The sequence below is a fragment of the Orycteropus afer genome, unplaced genomic scaffold (genome assembly GCF_000298275.1).
Source record: "Orycteropus afer afer isolate SDZICR_OR568_19922 unplaced genomic scaffold, OryAfe1.0 scaffold00039, whole genome shotgun sequence".
Classification (NCBI taxonomy): domain Eukaryota; kingdom Metazoa; phylum Chordata; class Mammalia; order Tubulidentata; family Orycteropodidae; genus Orycteropus; species Orycteropus afer.
The window spans coordinates 2180622-2201344 of NW_006921626.1; the positions used below are offsets into that span (position 1 = coordinate 2180622).

At 37.8% G+C, this 20723-nt stretch overlaps 1 protein-coding gene and 1 non-coding gene across 2 annotated transcripts in view; both read right to left on the reverse strand.

The window, feature by feature from the left end:
* The window catches only part of RAB3GAP2 (RAB3 GTPase activating non-catalytic protein subunit 2), a 175304-nt gene that overhangs the window by 45963 nt on the left and 108618 nt on the right, over positions 1 to 20723 (reverse strand). The window contains exons 10-17 of the mRNA XM_007936932.2: positions 10429 to 10577; positions 9009 to 9088; positions 8801 to 8890; positions 7399 to 7538; positions 4907 to 5123; positions 4033 to 4176; positions 3757 to 3839; positions 3339 to 3403 (exon numbers count right to left, since the gene is read on the reverse strand). Coding sequence (XP_007935123.1) covers positions 3339 to 3403; positions 3757 to 3839; positions 4033 to 4176; positions 4907 to 5123; positions 7399 to 7538; positions 8801 to 8890; positions 9009 to 9088; positions 10429 to 10577 — 968 coding nt within the window. The remainder of the gene's footprint in view (positions 1 to 3338; positions 3404 to 3756; positions 3840 to 4032; positions 4177 to 4906; positions 5124 to 7398; positions 7539 to 8800; positions 8891 to 9008; positions 9089 to 10428; positions 10578 to 20723) is intronic.
* On the reverse strand, positions 19699 to 19838 carry LOC122149666. Its single transcript, XR_006163260.1, has one exon. It is a non-coding gene; the product is annotated as a small nucleolar RNA SNORA36 family (small nucleolar RNA).

The window sequence follows — 20723 nt, forward strand, 5'->3', positions numbered from 1 at the left end:
GAAAGTCTGATAATACCATGGGACGTTGAGGCTCTGAGACAACAGGGAGTCATTATACAGTACAGGTGGGAGCATAAATTAGCACAACTATTCGGGAAACAATTTGTCACTAACTAGTAAAGCTGAAGAGGTTCATAAGCTAACAATTCCACTCTCAGGTATAAACTCAAGTGATAGTCTGACATATATGTGCCAGAAAACATGCACAGAAAAATCACAGCATCATTGTTTATAATAGCAAAACAAAAATTTTAAAAAAGGAAATAACCTAGATGTCCACTAAGAAAAAAAAAAATTAGATTATACCCATAGAGTAGAATTTATACAGTATAATCAAAGACCTAAATGTAAAAGCTAAAAACTATAAAGATCATCAAAGAAAAAGTCAGGGAAAACTTAGGGGCCTTATTACATGGCATAAATACACTATCAAACATAACTAAAAAAACATACAAAGAGCAGAAGACAAACTAGAAAACAGACCTCATAAAAATTAAACAACTTTGAGCATCAAAAGACTTCGCCAAAGAATGAAAAGAGAGCCTACAGACTAGGGGAAAAAAATGCAGCAATGACATTATCAGACAACTGACTAATCTCCAAAATTTATAAAACACTTCAACAACAAAAAGGCAAACAATCCAATAAAAAAAATGGGCAGAGGACATAAAAAGACACTTCACTAAAGAAGACATTCAGGCAGCTAATAAACACATGAAGAAATGCTTGCTAACATTAGCCATTAGAGATAGGCAAACCAAAACAACAATGATGTACCATCTCACCCCAGCACTAATAGCAAAGTTCAACAACACAGAAAACAACAAATGTTGGTGAGGGTATAGAAAAACTGGAAGCTTCATACTTTTGTACTGTAAAATGGTACAACCACTGTGGAAAATGATATGGTGTTTCCTTAAAAAGTTGGAAACAGAAATACCTTTTGATCCAGCAATCACACTACTAGGTATATATCCTAAAGCAGTAAGAGCTGTGATACAAATACATATTTGTACACCCATGTTCACTGGAGCATTATTCACAATAGTGAAAAAATGGAAACAATCTCAGTGCCCATGAATAAATGAATGGATAAACGAACCATGGTACATACACACATGAAATACTACACAATGTTAAAGAATAATAATGAATCTGCATAACACCTCACAATACAGATGAACCTAGAGGACATTATACTGACTAAAATTAGTTGATCACAAAAGGAGAAATATTGTATGAGACCACTACTGTAAAAAGCCAACAAAAGGTTTATACACAGAAAGAATAATTATTTCAAGGCTATCAGGGCTGGGAGAAGAAGAGAAAGTAAATTACTGACTAGAGAGTAGACACATATTAACTTGGGTGAAGGGAAAGGCAATATACACAATGAGGAGGAGGTCACTACAAAATGATCAAGGCAAAGGAAGTCACTGGGAGGAGCACAAGAGTTAAAGGCAATGAAGGTAAATACTATTATATACACAATCTTGCAATAACAGTAATAACAACAACCTATAACTGGACACACAGACACTGAAGCTGAATTGGGTGGGGGCACAGGTACACATGAATGGGACCATATCCATGAATATATATAGGTTTGACAGAGGGTGTTTCTACAGATGGATTTATATATGCTGCAAATAGATCTATGAATTTAGTACAGCATATAGGGGGCAAAGTTATGAAAACTCCTTAGCCATACCAAATACCTTTAGGGAAAGGGTCACTGGACATGGGGGCTCAGGACCATAGTCTCTGGGGACACTAAGGTCAACTGACATAACATAGTCCATAAAGATAATGTTACATCTTACTCTGGTGAATAGCAACCTTGGTCTTAAAAGCTTGTGAGTGCTATCTAAGGTATAATTAATTATTGGTCTCTCTCTATCCAGAGCAAAGAAGAGTGAAGAAAATCAAAGATGCAAGGAAACAATTAGTCCATAGGACTATTTACATAGGCCATGTAAACCCCAGCCTCCATGACCTTGAGACCAGAAAAACTACGTGGCACCCAGCTACCACTGCTGACAGCTCTGAAAGAGATCAAAATTGAAGGTATCCAGTAGAGTGGGACAAATATGTAGAACAAAACTTAAAATCATAAAAAAGACTAAGCTTACCAGTCTGAAGAAACTGGTAGAACCCCTGAGCCTATGGCCTTACTTATTCCTGTGGCTTAACTTTCAGCTAAATGACAGAAAGGCCTATAAGGGCAACAACAATCCAGGATGGAACACACACATTACAACAAGCAACCATATGAGATCAAAAGGATAACATCTGCCCAGGGATAAAGCTCAGAAGGCAGGACAGTAAAGAAGGATGAAGTAAAACGGTGAACACAGGGGAGAAGTGGAAAAACTGCTGTTACATTATGGAACAGCAATTGATGTCACAAAATGTGTATGAATTCTTGAATGGAAAAGCAATTTGCTCTGCACTTTCACCCAAAGCACAATAAATATAATAAAAAACAGATGATTTAATTAACCAAAAAAAAAAAGAATTCATATAGCATGGTAAATGAATCAACTATAGCCACAGATATCAACACAAATGGCTCTCAGAAACAAAATGTCAAAGGAAAAAAAGTCAGAAAAATACTTACATCATGACTCCAATTATATATAGAAAATGCATTATGTTTTTAAGCATCCATAAAGATGTGAAATAAAGAAACATATGTTGTTGTTGTTGTTGTTGTTATGTGCCGTCGAGTTGGCCCCGACTCATAGTGACCCCTCCTTGGGTTTCCGAGGCAGTATCACTACGGAAGCAGGATTGCCCAACCTTCCTTCCGAAGAGTGGCTGGTGGGTTTAAACCGCCAGCCGTCTGGTTAGCAGGCAAGTGTCTTAGCCACTATGCTACCAGAGCTCCCAAAGAAACGTATAGGGAAGAAAAACAAAATTCTCTGAATAGTGGTTATCATGGGGTTAACAATGAAGAGAAGATGAGACAACAGGTGTGAAGAGGGGCACATGAGGGCCTTGTTAGAGCTCCTGGCAACATTCTAAGCTGGGTGATCATACACGTGAGTTTTATTATTATTCTCTAAACTAAGTATGTGTGTGTGTCCATGTATACATAAACATGCACTCATCTGCATGGTAATACTACTACTTCAAACACAGAAAAAAAAAAGAGAGAGAGCGAGAATAGGAAATGCCACACAGGAACATAAAAAGAGATGAACACGAATAAAAACATGAAAAGAAAAGAAGGCCTTGCCGTCATGTTTAGAATTAAATGGGAAAATAAAGATTTTTCTTAAATGGGATATGGAGTATCTATTCAGTATAAAAGTTTATGCATTATATACACTTACTTGCTTTTTGGTTGCAGGATACTTAATATCAAGAATTAACTCCTTTATTTCCATTTCAACCAAATCTATAAAGAGAAAATTAATCAAATTAAGTTTTTCACTTTCATTGTTATAAGTAAACTTCATTCTGAAACAAAAATGCTCAAGAATTGTATTGTCAGTCAGTTTAAAGGATTTCCAGGCTCTCTATCATTACTTTATTGTTACAAATTTCTAATCTACCTAGATGGCATATTTAATATTTCAGAACAATTCCAATAAAAAATCCATGTGATTATTTATACCCCATCTCATTCCACAAAGGAGCTGAGGTAGCTGTAAATGAACTTACGTATTCTGACTGCTCCATTTACAATATTCTACTGATTTTAAAAAATTATAAAATAGTATGCTTTTATTTTCATTAAAGGATACCTACCTAGATTGGAGGATTTTGTTTTCAGTAAGGTTGCTAATTTCTTCACTAAGTGCATGTCTTTAGCGCGTTCACTCTTTTTATCACTGAAACAGTAAGTACAACAAATTGCTGCAGAATGTGAAATTAAGTTTTCCTTCTAATGCTGAAACACTCTTTTTCTGTTAAATTCTTCCCATTTTAACTTTAGAAATATGAGTCTAATGATAAAAACTAAAATGAAAGATTAGGAAAAGTTAGCTGAGGGATATCAATTAGTAGACACTTGATAAACCTTACCTCAGTGCTAAATGGAAAGGAACATTCACTGTTTTCATACTTCCAGACACTGGATCCACAAGACAGATCTGGTAAGTCTGCGGCTGCCAACTCTGACTAGTAACATTATTTAAGCCCATTATTTTATATCCAGGATACAGTAGTCTAAGGAAATCACATAACAATATGATAAAAATACCAGGGAATTGCCAAAATTGCTTTTATTATAATTAGGGAGTTTACATTAATATTAATTCAGGAGCATCAATAAGGTAAACAAAGTGCTAACTGACCAGGCTAGAATGGCAGAGTTCACCTTATTAGAATGTACTAAAAAATTAAATGAACAAAGTCAGGCCTAAGCTTCAATGGCAAACCAAGCATTCACTTCAATCAACATCATCAATGCTGCTGTTGTTCTTTGCTGTCAAGTCAATTCTGACTCACATAACCCTATGTGTGCAGAGTAGAACTACCCCATAGAGTTTTTAAGGTTGTGACCTTTCAGAAGCAGACCGACAGGCCTGTATTCCAAGGAGCCTCTAGGTGGGTTCAAATCGCCAACTTTTCAGATAGTAGCTGAGCACTTAACCATTTGCACCATCAAAGGACCTGATACATCATCACTAGGGAACTTTAAAGGAATCTTTCCTTTCACGCCTCCACAGCATAAGGGATAGAGGATTTCAGTAGCCTATCACTACCTTTGCAGTATTTCTTTGCTATGAAATACTTTACCCTCTTTACATACTGGGAACTCATGGGAAAATCCATAATAAACAGCATTTCAGTTCTTAAGCACCTTGCAATCTAGTGAGTAGCTTATTATAACATTAATAAAAGCCTTTCTGTATCTCTTTTAGTAATTAGCAAAAGGCCAAAGTTTGTAGCTTACCTACAATGCTTTCCCACGTTGAAAGCTCCTACTCTAGGTCCCTGTTGTGTGCTCCAGACTTCTAATATTCCCCTTCTTGGTGCATAGATCACAAGGAACTGAGCTACTCGACTTGGACCCTGAGTATTTCCAAAGGGGGACAAATCCACCTTTTCTGGTACTCTTTCATGGAGGTCTTCTACAATTTGGATCCATCCAATCTGTGCATCTCTGTACCCTTGGAGAGAGAGGAAAAGGGAAACTTAGTAATTACTCTAGGTTCATCAGTAGACTTCTTAAGCACTATGGATTATTTGGGGGTGAAGGTGGGGAAGGGGATAAGAAAAAGTATAAAAGTACATTATCTTTCTATTATATCTTAAACAAAAAAGAGATAATAAACACAATGAACATTGAATCTATCACTAAATCTTATTATGTCTTAATATTTTGCTATGTTTCTTCAGATCACCTTTTGTTTTTAAAAATAAAACCCAGATATCATTAAAGGCTCGTAACTTCCCTGATCCAATTCTCCTCCCTTCCATTCCTTTAAAAGTTCTGTGGAGGTTATTAGTTTGTTTTTAAAATAAAATCCCAATTAAAATATAAGAAATACAGCAATTATACTCCTAAGTATATGCCCTAAACACCTGAAAGCAGAAACTCAAATACTTGTACACAATGTTTACTGCAGCATTATTCACAATAACCAAAAGGCAGAAACAATCCAAGTGCTCATCAACAGAAGACTGGGTACACAGAATGCTGTACAAACATACAATGGACTATTACTGAGTCATAAAAAGAAATAAAATTCTGATGTTATAACATGGATGAATTTGAAAGAATTATGCTCAGTAAAGTAAGTCTGATTCCACTTATATGAAACATCTAGAAAAGGGAACTATACAGAGACCAGTTTATTAGTGGTTACCAGGGCTGGGGGTAAATGAGTTATTGAGTAAGTGGTGCCAAGTTTCTATATGTGGTAATGAAAATCTTTTGGAAACAGAGGTGATAACTGCACAACATAATGTCACAAATGTCACTGACTTGCACACTTGGCAACAGTTAAAATGGCAAATTTTCTGTTATATATTTTATCACACACTGTATCTATACCTACGTATATCAACTGCAAGAAAAAGATCACTCTGATTTTTTGCTGTTTAATTCTCTTGGTGGCAAGCAGCAGATAGAAGGAAACCATGGACAATGTAATAATGAGAGGATGCTCCTGTACAATGAAGAAAGATGTAGCTGATGCTGTCTTCTACTTTAGGGTGGTACTTCACACAGTCAATTGGCCCCTCTCTCCAGGGAACAATGCCCACCCTTAAAGGAAAACTGGGTGCATCAACTGCAGGACAGGCAACAATGCCAACAATAAGATCCCCAGAGTGGACCTGGACCTGATGCTATAGCTGTGGCTTCTGTGTTCTGAAAAAGCCTTACTGAGAGCACAACCTTTGTTTCAGAAGACAAAGGAAAAAGTGTCTGCAGCACTTTAATTTACTTCTACAGACACCTAAACATGTACCAGGTAAACTCTGTCTCTGTCAGTACAGGCATTCCTTGGCAAGAAGGTGATAGTGGCTTTAATCTGATTCAGAGTAATGTAATGTTCTAGAATCCACACTCCTCACACTGTCAAGTACAGACCACCTTGCACTGTAATGGTGATTTCTAATCAGCAGTCTGTGCTGACATGTTATGGTTTCTGGGTGATTAAAAATAATACATTCTCTTCTTCTTCCTTTGTTGGAAAGACTGTACTTTATTCAGGTGGATAGTTTGCCCATCTAAAGGTATTTTCAAAATCTCTGTTACAGTGAGATATGGCCATCTAACTAAGTCCTGGTAAAATTTGGAGGGACTTTAGAAAGTATCTCCAAAGTAGACTGACTTGGTTGGCAGAAGTTCCCTTCTTCCCTTCCCGTTACTCCTTCCTGGAATGTAGGTAAGTAGGCTGGAACTCCAACAGTCATTCTGGACCACAAGAAGGTACATGGAAGGAGTCCTGGGTCCTGGAGAATACCATGGTCATACTATACTTGGCTGTATAGTATATATACAGCTGAATTAACTTCTAACTGATATAGTTAGACCCAAGTTATAGATATGGAAGCCAAGTTAGAGAAAACAGATTTGCTGGGTATTGCAATCTTAAATCAGAAAGACTTGGCATTCTGGATTTAGGGAGATAATCTGGCTCAAGAGCAGCCTTGTGAGGTGCAATACATGTAGCAGAGTCAAGAAACTGAATTCAGGAATTGATAATGACAGTGAGAAGTGTATAAGCAGAGGTTAAAAGTGCCTATGAGGTGATCAAACCTAAAAGATATATCCACTCGATTACTGGATTCAATGCTTCTTATCTGATTTTATGTTAAAAAAAAGGTAATAAAGGTTAAACAGTGCTACAAGCAGAAGCTGAAGGATAACACAGCTGTTCAAAGTGGCGTTCAAAGTGAATTAACTTTTTAATCTGGATATTTTGTGAGGAATACCTTTCCACATGCGTATTGCAATTCCTCTAGCTACATCCAACAAAATAATTCTTCCAAAATCATCTGTAGCTGCTGCCAGCGTGTTACATGGAGACAGACATATACTTTCACCATGGCGTCTAGAATCTGGAAGTCCAAATCTGATATTAAAAAAAAAAAACCCACTCAAATCACATTCTAATCTAGAGAAATAAAACACATAAAGTAAGCTGAAACTATTTTTAATAGCAATAAATATGAACCTTACTGTATTAACAATGTATTAACTAATCACACCCAACATTTTCCAAAATGACATTTCTTCTATTATAAAGAACAACACAGCCCTGTGAAATTATAGGTTTTCTATATAGAATACTCAAACCTACTTTTTGAGAATTTCAAGTATAATTCTACCGTGATTAAGAGAGATGTGGTAGAAAACAATATTCTGACAGTCCAGTAAATGTTAGAATACTTTGCCCCTACACTGGCATCTTTTGTCTATTTTTAAGCTCTTATTCCTTATGTGTTCTCTTTTTTGTTAGATATCACATCTTGTGCCAGCCAATATATCTGCCTGAAGTACGAGCTCCTTCTTCCTGTTACTTCTAACCTGCTCTTGCTCTATAATACAATTCATTAGAACCTCGAGTAAGATAAAGGTCAAGAGAGCCTATGAAAGGAACAGAAGAGCCCATTTTGAGTAAGGTCCCTGAGGCAAAGTGCATGGATTTTATTACATCTGTTTGGGAAACTTAGAGCTGTTTGGCTTACTCTTTCTCAATTCTTGGGTGAATTTAGGTGATGTGATGTTACAAAGAAATATTGACAAATACGACAAAAAAATTTAGAGATAGTTTCACAAATGAAGAACATCTAAAAAAGAGATGGGGAGCGGGTTCTATTTCCCTTCATGGTAACACTAAGTAAAAAATAATAATAATAATTTGAAAACAAAACCAGACAAAAACCATGTCATCCCTCCCCACAAAAACCTGACAAATACAACCTATAGCCTAGCTAAAGTAGGCAAGGAAACAGGCCAGTACTCTGAAGAATGTATGCATGTGAATACAGCACTCTTAAGTGACAAACTAAACTTTTCAGAGAAAGAAATCTAAGAGTTATCACTAAACTCATTTTCTTTTGCAACTTAAGCAGTTTATAGGTTATTTTTACACTTAAATACATACTGAGCACCTACTATGTGACAGGGAGACAGCAGTGAACAAATGAGTCAAGAACCACTGCCCTCATGGAGCTTCCATTCTAATGGGAAAAAATCCTACATTAATGATTTCTAGAAGCTCCAAAGACATATAGGATCAACCAATAAATCAATTAAGCACATTGAAAGACACTAAATTTAACAGCACATTTCTAAAAGTACTAAAATTAAAGAAGAACACAACAGACTTGCCTTACAGCTAATGGGGTGGCTGGTTCAACCTTTGGCTTCTGCTTTTGGACAGGTTCCTCTTCATGCTTACTTTTCCAACCAAGCCAACCACTTAAAAGAAAGAAAATTTATAATAAAACTAGGGCTTTCAGAGTTTTGTGATTCAGCCTATCAAAATGCAAGTTAAAACTAAGCTAGATATAAATTAGATAATTTTTATATAAATTACCTGGCAGCATTAAATAAAGCAGAGGTGAGTTTACTTGCAACTGCTAGTGCAACATGAGATAATAACGGTTGTGTGCTTCCCTGAAAAACACAATCAAACATTTGGAAGAGAAAACTCAGTAGCTTACAAAGAAAGAAAATATACTTTGTAAATAAGGCTAACTAAGAAAAGTTTTGGAAAGTTGTAAAGCCTGGACTAGCAACAATATTCATCTTTCAGAGGGTGCAGTGAAAATTTTATTTTGGAAGGCAACAATATAACCAAAATTTTAAAGCCATAGTTTAAAAATCAAGTCTATTTTTACCTTCAGGATCTCTCTTTAAATTTTAATGTAATTTTTAGAAATTTGTAAAAAAAAAAAAAATTATTGTGGTTTGAATGAAAGCTGAATAAAGCAAATTGGTTTCCCATTCAACAATTCATACACATTTTGTTTCATTTATCCTTCTTTCCTGTCCCTTCCTGCCTTCTGTGCTTTATCCCTGAGCAAATGTTGCCCTTCTGATCTCATACGGTTGACTACTCTTAAGGGATGCATACCCTCCCTGGTGTGACCGTTCACTATGTAGGCCTGTCATTAGTCTGGCTGAAAGTTAAGCTATGGGAGGGTAAGTTTCAGGCTTGAAGAGTCGGTCAACAAGGGCCATAGTTTCAGACGTTCCACTAGTCTATATCAGACCAGTAAGCCTGGTCTTTTTTTTTTTTTTAGTTTTATTCCATATTTCCTCCCATTTTATTTAGGACCTTCTATTGTGAGTCCTTTCAGAGCTGTCAGCAGTAGAAACCAGGCACCATCTAGTTCTTCTAGGCTCAGGGTCATAGATGCTGAGGTTCACACAATCTATTAGTCCTTGGACTATTTCCATTAAAAAGCTTTTAAAGCCAACTTGTAGTTGGGCTATGGATTTCCCTTCTACGAACAAATGGCTCTTTACCCTGTTTATTTTTTTAAATAAAAGTAAAAAGATAATTTGGATAATTTTGAGGATGTTTTTTAAGGCTGTTTCAAGACATAAAAGATACCAAATCTAATACCTATCTTTTCCCTATCTAGAAAGCAATTTTCACCAAGTGTATCAATTGTAGCTGGCAACTTCTTCTGTCTTTATAATCTCTTATTTATTCAAATCCCTGGTGAACTAACTTCATTAACAACCCTGAAGGATCTGACTATAATACCAAAATGTAAAAATAGCTCGTATGTCAAAGAATTCAGGGCTTCTGGAAACATAAAATTTGTTTTACATGGACCTTTTCACTTAACCTATAAAGGGTTTAGAAAAAACGTAAGCTGAGATTAGTATTAGCATCCAGTGAAACTTAGAGTAATCAGTTTACATTTCTAAGGCTAAATTACCAACTTGCAGACGAGCTGAAAAATCAGAGTAGCATTTCTCATGATAAGTGATGAAATTCATACCTCTAAAGCATAGAAAAAGCCTGTAAATGGATTTGACCCTACAGTGATATACTGAGACATTGCAGGTGGGCTATTTTTTATTGTTGCATTAAATCCACCTATATTGGAGGCAGTCTTCATTTGATCAAAAGGGGACAGAGTCATAATACCTAATGATAAAAAAAAAAAAAAAAAAAAAACACAATTGAATACACTGAAATAACACTGCCATTTTAAGTCATTAAATTCTTACTTAAACTGCATTCTCAGATGTAACTTCTTCGTTTTAATTAAGAGACAAAAGTATTTTTTAAAAGCTATACAAAGTCCATAAACATTAAATTTTATATCTATGATTTCTCTAAGATATAAAAGATTTATGATATAAGGTCATTTAAATATTAATTTTTGAACAGGTACAGAATTCAAGAGGTCTACCTGAATCCTCAGGTATCAGTTCATTTCCTAAAGGCAACAACTAATATTTTCTCATGCTGCCCATCCAGAGATATTACATATACACAAATGACAGCACACCACACATAGTGATGTGTACCTTGCTTCTTTTATTTTATAAAATACCAAGGAGCTCAATCTACTGGAGTGTTTATTCTTCTCAGTCCCTCATAGTAGTCCACTGTATGGACGTACTATAATTGATCTGACCTACTGATGGGCATTTAGGTGTGTTTCCCATCTTTTGCCACTAAAAACAATACCACAATGTGTATCTTTGGTATCTATGTAATTCTATCTGTAAAATAAATTCTTAGAAACAGAAGTAGACGATGATTTTTTAAAAAATTTTATACTGTTACACTGCTTCCAGGAACCCTAGTGATGAAACGGTTAAGTGCTCAGCTGATAACTGAAAGGCTGGCAGTTCAAATCTACTCCTGGCTTTCCGCAGGAGAACAATCTGACAATCTGCTCCTGTAAAGGTTACAGCCTAGCAAACTCCATGGGGCAGTTCTACTCTGTCACATAATGCCACCACCACCACATTGCTTTCCATATATGTGGTACCAATTTATACCTCTACCAAAAAGATGTAAGCATACCTATGTGTCCACACTCTTCCCAACACAGTGAAAACATTTTCAAGCACCTGCTTTGTAGCCCAGAGATCCCCCAACCTTTTATAATAGCTATTTTTCATTTCCCCAAGGCTGTGAGCAAAAGCAGACAGAATGAATGCTGCCATCCACATGCCTGGGTGGAGTGGGAGAGAAAAAGCCAGTGTCACTGACATTTACTAGAATGGCAAAGAGGGAAAGGGGAAGAAAATGAGCTTAGAGATCCAGGAAGTAAAGATTCCAATATGCGTGGATTTAGGCAATGTTTCCAAACTTCGGTATTCATATGGTACATGAGGACACCCTGTTGCAAAGTTTTGAGCTCAGATATATTGTAGAGTGGAACAATAATGATTCTAATTTTCTCATACAGGCATTAGCTTTTCTTTGACCAAAACTGTCAGAAATACATTGCTCCTAGGAGTCCGAGGTGGTGCACATGATTAGACACTTAACCACCAACTAAAACCTACCCAGGTGCTCCTTGGAAAACACACTTGGAGATCTGCTTCCAAAAGGTCTTGAAAATCCTATGAAGCAGTTTATACTCTGCACACAGGGTCACCCTGAGTCAGAATCAACTTGATGACAACTAACAACAACAATAATGTACTAATATATACTGATGTACAAAATGTATTAAATGGAAATACAGTTACATTAAAAATGCACTGCTCATGAAAACAGTCCTGAAAAAGTAAATTCTTTTAGGGAATTCATAAGCAAACCGTTCAATGGATTTAGGGATTTAAATGACTAAATACATCCTAATAAAAGCTGACTACTATAAAACAAAAGTACATCTGTCTCATATTCATGGATGAGTTTTCATGATTCAATATACAAAACATTTTTACCAGATAATAAAATCTACCTAAGTTTTACCTGACCCTGTGAGAATAAGCTCAATGGGTAAATTGTGTGACATATAAATTGTAATTTAAGTTTTTAGATATCTTCTCTTCATACTTCCACACACCATTGGTGGGAATATAGATTGCTACAAGCCATCCAGAGAACAGTTTAGCAGTGTGTAACAGAATAGTGCCTAAGGCACTTGACTGCTAACCGGAAAGCTGGAGGTTCAAACTCACCAGCCACTCCTTGGAAAGAAGGTTGGGCAATCTACTTCTGTAGTGATACCACCTTGGAAACCCAAGGAGGGGTCGCTATGAGTCAGGTCTGACTCGATGGCATATAACAACAACAACAACATCCCATTACCCAATAATTACAATGTATTCTAAGGAGATGGGTGATCAGTTCTTTCGTTCGTTCCTTACCACCAATGACCTTTCCCCCCCACACACAGCTTTAATCATTTAACTCCCAATGCTACATATTAGACTCTGTTGTCATCCACTATCTTGTTTGAAACCTTGATTTCAAGAATACCACATTTTGACCATAACCTCCTAGTTACCATCTCCATTACTCTAGTAATTCCACAATTTCATCAATACTTCCAATTCACTAATCCTACCATTTTTCACTATTTACCATGTGCGGTGGTTAATTAAGTCTGTGTATCAACTTGGCTAGGCCTGGCTGAGTGGCTGGGCAGCTGGATATAGCATTCCCCATGATGAGACTGGTAATCAACTCCATGATGGAATCTACTATGAGCACCTGAGTAGCTGCCTTAGAGATATAGTCTGCTTCCTGTATATAGGAAGTCGTCTTGGGAAATGGTCTCAAGCTTATGGCATGCTTGAACCTTGCATATAGCCATGTTGTTTTTCAGCAGCCTGCCATGTTCTGCCAACCCTGGGACTTACAATGGACTTGAATTAATGGCCTGCCGTGTGGTTTGGTAACATCGGGACTATGCTATTTTATTTGTTAACCTTGGGCTTGTTAGCCTCAGCAGCCAGTAGCTGCCTGAGTGAAGAAAAGTCTCTACCTTCAGTGGGCTAGGAGCAAGAGGCAGAGCTGAAGCCTACGGTCTAAGGGCTTTCACACAGCCCCTAGAGCCTGGCACTTTGAACTCAGACTAAAGCCTCCAAACTGTAAAAGAATAAATTCTTGTTTGTTTAAGTCATCACATTTGTGGTACATTCTTGTCACAACAGCACTAGGTAACCAGAACACCATGTCACTATTGCGATCACTAAGGAGCTCTAATGGCATAGTACCTAAGGCATATGATTGCTAACCAGAAGGGTGGTGGTTCAAACCCATCAGCCACTCCACAGAAGGAAGACTGGGCAATTTACTTCTGGAAAAGATTTACTGCCTTGGAAACCCAAAGCTGGTCGCTATGAGTCAGAATTGACTTGATGGCAATGATGTTTTCTGGTTTTTTTTTTTTTGTGATCACTACCCTACTCAGCCTGACACAAGCCATGGTATTTTCAATCACCTCACATGCATGTGAGTAAGGAAGACCAAAGAAGAGTCCATGCTTTTGAGTTGTGGTGTTGGCAATGAATGCTGAAAGTACCATGGACTGCTAAAAGAACTAACAAATCTGTCCTGGAAGAAGTGCAGCCAGAATGCTCCTTGTAAGCAAGAATGGCCAGACTTTATCTCACCTACTTTAGTTACACTGTAAGAAGGGACCATTCTCTGGACAAGAATATCATGCTTGGTAAAGTGGAGGGTCAGTGAAAAAGGGGACTGCCCTTAGCAAGATAGATTGACACAATTGCGACAATGATGGAGCTGGCACAGAACCAGGCAGTGTTTTGTTCTGCTGTACGAATGAGTTGGAGATGACTCGACAGCACCTAAAAACCACCACCCTACTTATCCAGCTACAACTTCCCTTTCCTCTCTCTCCACATACTTATATGGCTAAATTTCAACCTTGGATGACCTAAAGTTTCTGCATTCTGTGCTCTTGCAGTAAAATAGCAGATAATCAGAGGAAAAAATATATACCCAGGTTTCAAAGTGAAGACCACATACAAATGGGCATGCAACACAAACTAAAAATCCTACTGTCCTGTCCCATTTTCCAACCCCTTGAAATCTATATGTTGAAGAAACCAGGCCACAAATTTCCTGTCTCGATTTTGCTAACCACATCCTTATGGTGTATTATTTAACATGACCTGCCCTCTACATTTAGATGCTCCGGTGGTACTGTGGTTAAAGCACAGAACTGCTAACTCCCCACACCACCACCCCAAATAAAAAAAGGTTGGCAATTTAAACCTACCAGCCACTCCACAGGAGAAACACGAGGCAGACTGCTTCTGTAAAGATTTATAGTTACAGGCTTGGAAACCCACTTTTGCAGTTATACTCTGTCCTATTGGGTCACTATGAGTCAGAGTCGACTTGATGACAGTAAGTTTTTGTTTGGCCTTCTATATTACTGTAAATTCGTAGTTGCGTATCAAGAACTATTGTCTTTTCATTCATCAATTTGGCATTGCTTTTTGTTGATCTAAGGTAAATTATGAGTCGAGACCAGCTCACAGACCCTGCCTTGAGTTTCCAAGGCAGCATCTCTATGGAAGTAGATTGCCCAGTCTTCCTTCTGAGGAATGGTTTGATTTTGGTAAGGTAAATGAAGATGGAAGCTTGTTTACAGTCCCTCTTATCATAGTAACCTTCCAATATACCTAGATCTCAGTTTCTGATCAAATCCATATTCACTATTTTCATTACTAGAATGCTGGAAACATTACTCACTTCTTAGCCATGCTGCATACTATAATTAGTTTTCCATACCTGTGATTTTTGTTCTTCTAGGAGTTATCAGAAGTTTCACTGAACATTTAAGGTGCTTCCATGCCTTGAAACACCTTAAAGTGCCTCTCGTAAATTTCCATAATGACATACTCATTGGAAAATTTTCTAGGTGCCTTGAAGTAGCTAAAGAAGGCCTCTTTAATAGAATGCTACTTGAACAGAGAACTGAATAAAATGAAGGAGCGAACCATGTGGCTAGCTGGGTTTTCCAGGCAGATGGAACATATACAAATGCTCTAAAATGGGAAGATAGTCAGTCTGTCTGAGGGACAATAAGGAGATAAGCATGACAGACTACAGCAATTTAAGGGATACTGGTAGGAGATGAGATCAAAGAGCACCAATAACCAAATAATGTCAGACCTTGTGTGCAAGTGCAAGAATTTTGGATTTTATTTGGAATAAATGGGAAACCATTATAAAGTTCTGAGCAGACGACTGACAAAAGTCCGATTTATATTTCAAAAAGATCACACTAGCTGCCAATGCAAACAGGTCTTAGAGAAGGAAGAAAGGTAGCAGAAAGACCAGTTAAAATGTTTTCCCTCCCAATAGTTCAGGCGAGAGATGACTATGACTTGAACTACAGTACTAACATGATAGAAATGAGATGTGGTCAGATTCAGGATATATTATGGAGGTAGAGATAAAAGGCAGACAGATGAGGAGCATGAGAAAAAGAGGAGTCAAGGACAAGTCAAATGTTTTTGATGTGAGCAACCAGTAAAGGAGATGACATGGAGATGGGAAGAAAAAAGTAGAGTAAGTCTGATGACAGGAAATCAAAAATTTGATTTCAGGTATGTTAAATCTGTATATCCAGTTGCAAATGTTCAGCAGAGAGTAGGAAAAATGGGTACAGATCTTACAGAAGCAATGAGGACTGCAGATATATATGGAGAAGCTGTGGTTCTTGTTCTTCTGTTTGTGACTTTTGAGAGAAGAGGTGTAAAAAATTTCCTTTTCATTCCTAAAGCTACTCTGATCTGATTTTCACCTCACCATTCCACTTAAAACAGCTCACATACGAGTCAATAAAGAGTTCCGTACTGTCAAATCCAATGGACTATCTTCCTTTCTTGAATTCTATGCAGCCATCCACAAGTGTTGTTGTTGTTCTTAAATGCCGTCGAGTCATTTCCGACTCAGCGACCCCATGCACAGCAGAGCAAAACACTGCTCGATCCCGCGCCAGCCCCACAATCCCTGCTATACTTGAGCCCATCATTGCAGCCATCATGTCAGTCCATCTCGTTGAAGGCCTCCCCCTCTTTCGTCTACCCTCCACCCTACCAAGCATGACATCCTTCTCCAGAGAATGGTCCCTTCTGACAACATGACCAAAATAGGTGAGACAAAGTCTGGCCATTCTTGCTTCCAAGGAGCATTCTGGCTGCACTTCCTCCAGGACAGATCTGTTAGTTCTTTTCGCAGTCCACGGTACTGTCAGCATTCTTCGCCAGCACCACAACTCAAAAGCATCAACTCTTCTTTGGTCTTCCTTATTCATTGTCCAGCTCTCACATGCATACGAGGCGATTGGAAATATCATGGCTTGTGTCAGGCGCACCTTAGTCCTCAAGGAGATATCCTTGCTCCTCAGCACTTGATACGGTTCCTTCGCAGATGACTTTCCCAATGCTACACGTCGTCTAATGTCCTGACTGCTGCTTCCGTTGGCATCAATTGTAGAACCAAGCAACGTGAATTCTTTGACAACCTCAATCTTCTCTCCATTTATTGTGATGCTGCTCACTGGTCCAGTTGTGAGGATTTTTGTTTTCTTTATATTGAGATGTAATCCATACTGCAGACTGTATTCTTCAACCTTCATCAGTAGGTGCCTTAAGTCATCCTCACTTTCAGCAAGCAAAGTTGTATCGTCTGCATATCTCAGGTTGTTAATGATTCTTCTTCCAATCCTGATACCACGTTTTTCTTCATATAGTCCAGCTTCTCGGATTATTTGCTCCGCATATAGATTGAATAAGTGTGGAGAAAGGATACAACCCTGACGCACTCCCTTCTTGATTTTAAACCATGTAGTGTCCCCTTGTTCTGTTCGAACGACAGCCTCCTGGTACAGATTCCTCATGAGTACAATCAAGTGCTCAGGAATTCCCATTCTTCTCAATGTTATCCATAATTTGTCATGATCCACACAATCAAATGCCTTTGGATAGTCAATAAAACACAAGTAAACATCTTTCTGGTATTCTTTGCCTTGAGCCAAGATCCATCTGACAACAGCTATGATATCCCTTTTTCTATTTATTGATGATTGTGGAACAGACCATCAACTGCTCATATGCAAATTCAACTTGAAGTTAAAGACAATTAAAACAAGTCCAAGAGAGCCAAAGTATGATCTTGAATATATCCCTCCTGAATTTAGAGATCATCTAAAGAATAGATTTGATGCATTGAACACCAACGACCGAAAGCCAGATGAATTATGGGAAGATATCAAGAATATTATCCATGAAGAAAGCAAGAGATCACTAAAAAGACAAGAAAAGAAGACCAAAGTGGATGACAGAAGAGACTCTGAACCTTGCCCTTGAGCGGAGAATAGCGAAAGCACATGGAAGAAATGAAAAGGTAAAAGGGCTGAACAGAAGATTTCAAAGAGCAGCTCGAGTAGACAAAGCCAATTACTATAATGAAATGTGCAAAGACCTGGAGTCTGAAAATCAAAAGGGAAGAACACGCTCGGCATTTCTCAAACTGAAAGAACTGAAGAAAAAATTGAAGCCTTGAGTTGCAATAGTGAGAGATTCTATGGGCAAAATATTGAATGATGCAGGAAACAAAGAGAAGATGGCAGGAATACACAGAGTCACTGTACCAAAAAGAATGGATCGATCTTCATCCATTTCAGGAAGTGGCATATGATCTAGAACCAATGGTAATGAAGGAAGAAGTCAAAGCTGCAATGAAAGAACTGGCGAAGAACAAGGCTCCAGGAATTGATGGCATGCCGATTGAGATATTTCAACAAACAGATGCCCCATTGGAGGCACTCACTCAGTTATGCCAAGAGATTTGGAAGACAGCTACCTGGCCAACTGACTGGAAGAGATCCATATTTGTGCCCATTCCAAAGAAAGGTGATCCCACAGAATGTGGAAATTATAGAACAATATCATTAATATCGCACGCAAGTAAGATCTGACTGAAGATAATTCAGAAACGTTTGCAGCAGTATATTGACAGAGAACTTCCAGAGGTTCAAGCCAGATTCAGAAGAGGACGCGGAACAAGGGATATCATAGCATCCACGAGTAGTCACTCCCAAATTTCTATCTACAGTCCCACTTTTTCCCTGAGCATCAGACTCATTTATCTGACAGCTCTATAATGAATGTATAACAGTGTCAGAACTTAGTCTGTAAAAAACTACAACTCTTGATTTGTCTACTTTAAACCTCTTCCTCTACCTCCTCCTTTTAGTAAATATTCTATACTTATTCAAACTTATAAATTTAGGAGATCTTGATCTGTCCTTTCCTTTATTTTTCAAACATATCTATTATCAAGTATAAAATATATCTCAATGTTACCCCACACTCTAACTCCATTACCTTACAAAGTCGCCATCATCTCTTGCCAGAATCACTGCAATATGATCCTAACTGATCTCTGTGCTTTCACCTTTTTGCCTAAAAGTCAATCTTAAAACAGCAGCCAGGGGATATTTTAAAAATGTAAATTCCTATTTAGAACACATGGAGTTCTGGTGTTATAACAGCTAAGCACTCAGCTGTTCATCAAAAATGCTGGCAGTTTGAACCTACCCGATTATTCTGCAAGACAACCCGGAGATGGGCTCCTGTAATGATTATTGTCATTATTGTTAGGTGTCAAGTAGATTTCTGACTCATGGAGCCCTATGTGACAGAGTAGAACTGTCCCACAGGGTTTTCTAGGCTGCAATCTTGGCAGGAGCAGATCACCAGGTCTTTCTCCCAAGTTGGATGCATTCCAATTGCCAAACTTTCAGTTAGCAGTTGAGTGCTTATCCCTTGTGCTACCCAGGCTCCTTTCAGTAAAAAACCCTACAGGCAGTTCCACTCTGTCACCTTGGATTGCTAGGAGTCAGTTGGGTTGCTAACAACAACACTTAGAACACATCAATAACTCCCAATGCACTTCACATTCTTCATGGCTCAGTGTGAATGTCACTTCCCACGAATGGCCTTTCCTCAGTCTATCTAAATAAAGTACCCTCTTCCTTGACTCTCTTATCATAACCCTCTGCTTATTTTCTTCATGATGCTTACTAACATTCTGACATTACCATATTTATTTGGTTTAACTGTTTGTCTACCCATAACCAGAATGTAAGCTTCATCAGTGCAGAGATCCTGCCTGTCTAGTATTCTCAGCACCATTAATACCAATTAGTGCCTGGGACTTAACAGATATTCATTTATTTGCTGAATTAATTAATCAGATCTTAACATAAAGATGTACAGACAGTAAAGTTTATCCCATTTTTTTTTTCTTGACATTTTGTAGGCTGGGAAAAAAATAAATAGAGTAATAGAGCAGTACTTTCTATCCAATCATTTTCCCTAGCCTGTTTCAATGTCCCAAAGTTTAATTAACAGAACAGGGAAGCTGCCCTGAACTGAACTCAACACTTTGGAATATTGTAAAAATTTCATGTTAGAAAAAAGCAGAAACAAACTAAATGTCTATCAATATGGCATTTATTAACTACAGCAGTCCACGCAAAAACTATGCAGTCAATAAAAAAGATGATGTGTGTCAGGTATCTTCTGTGCCCCTCTAGATTCACACTCCTCCCTCTTCTCCCTGCTCTCTCACAGACCAATCTGTATCTGCTATGCCAAATAGCTCCCATGCCCTTTGGCTTCCAGTTGGATTCAGAAATTGGAAAGTCACATTGGTAGATCAAAAGGAGAAAGTTCAGTCAAGCTATCTATCTCCCAGGCTCCCTTCCTGAAAAACTGGCTATGTGTCACTGTTGCTCTCAAGGCACTGATTCTATTCACCTCCAAGTTCTAAGAAAGTTCCCTTCCCTGTCCCTTTAGGCCCAGGAGCAGTTAAGAGCTTGGCTTCTGAGAAGCCCAGCGAAATTGTACCACTCCTTGTGGTTTTCCTAAACCACATCTTTATAAATAGTTTCTCTGTGAATACACCTCTTTTGATTAACCTATTTCAAGTGTGCCATCTGTTTTCCATTGGGACTCTTATAGATACAATGCATACTTCGCAGAATTAATGTGAAAAGCTCTTCATACCTTGATTAGAAAAGTGCTATAATGTAGCTGGTATAATATAATCCTATTTATGAACATATCTCTCTCTCTCTCTCATAAGGTATATTACTTACACATCAGCCCCAACACACACACACACCAGAAAGTCTGCAAGGATGCTTACCACAATATGACTGGTGAGTATCTCTGGGAAGTAGGATTTAAGAGATTTTTTTTTTCTTTTCTCTTTATATATTTAAATAATTTTTTTTATAAGCATATACCATATTGGTAAATAGAAAAAAAAAAA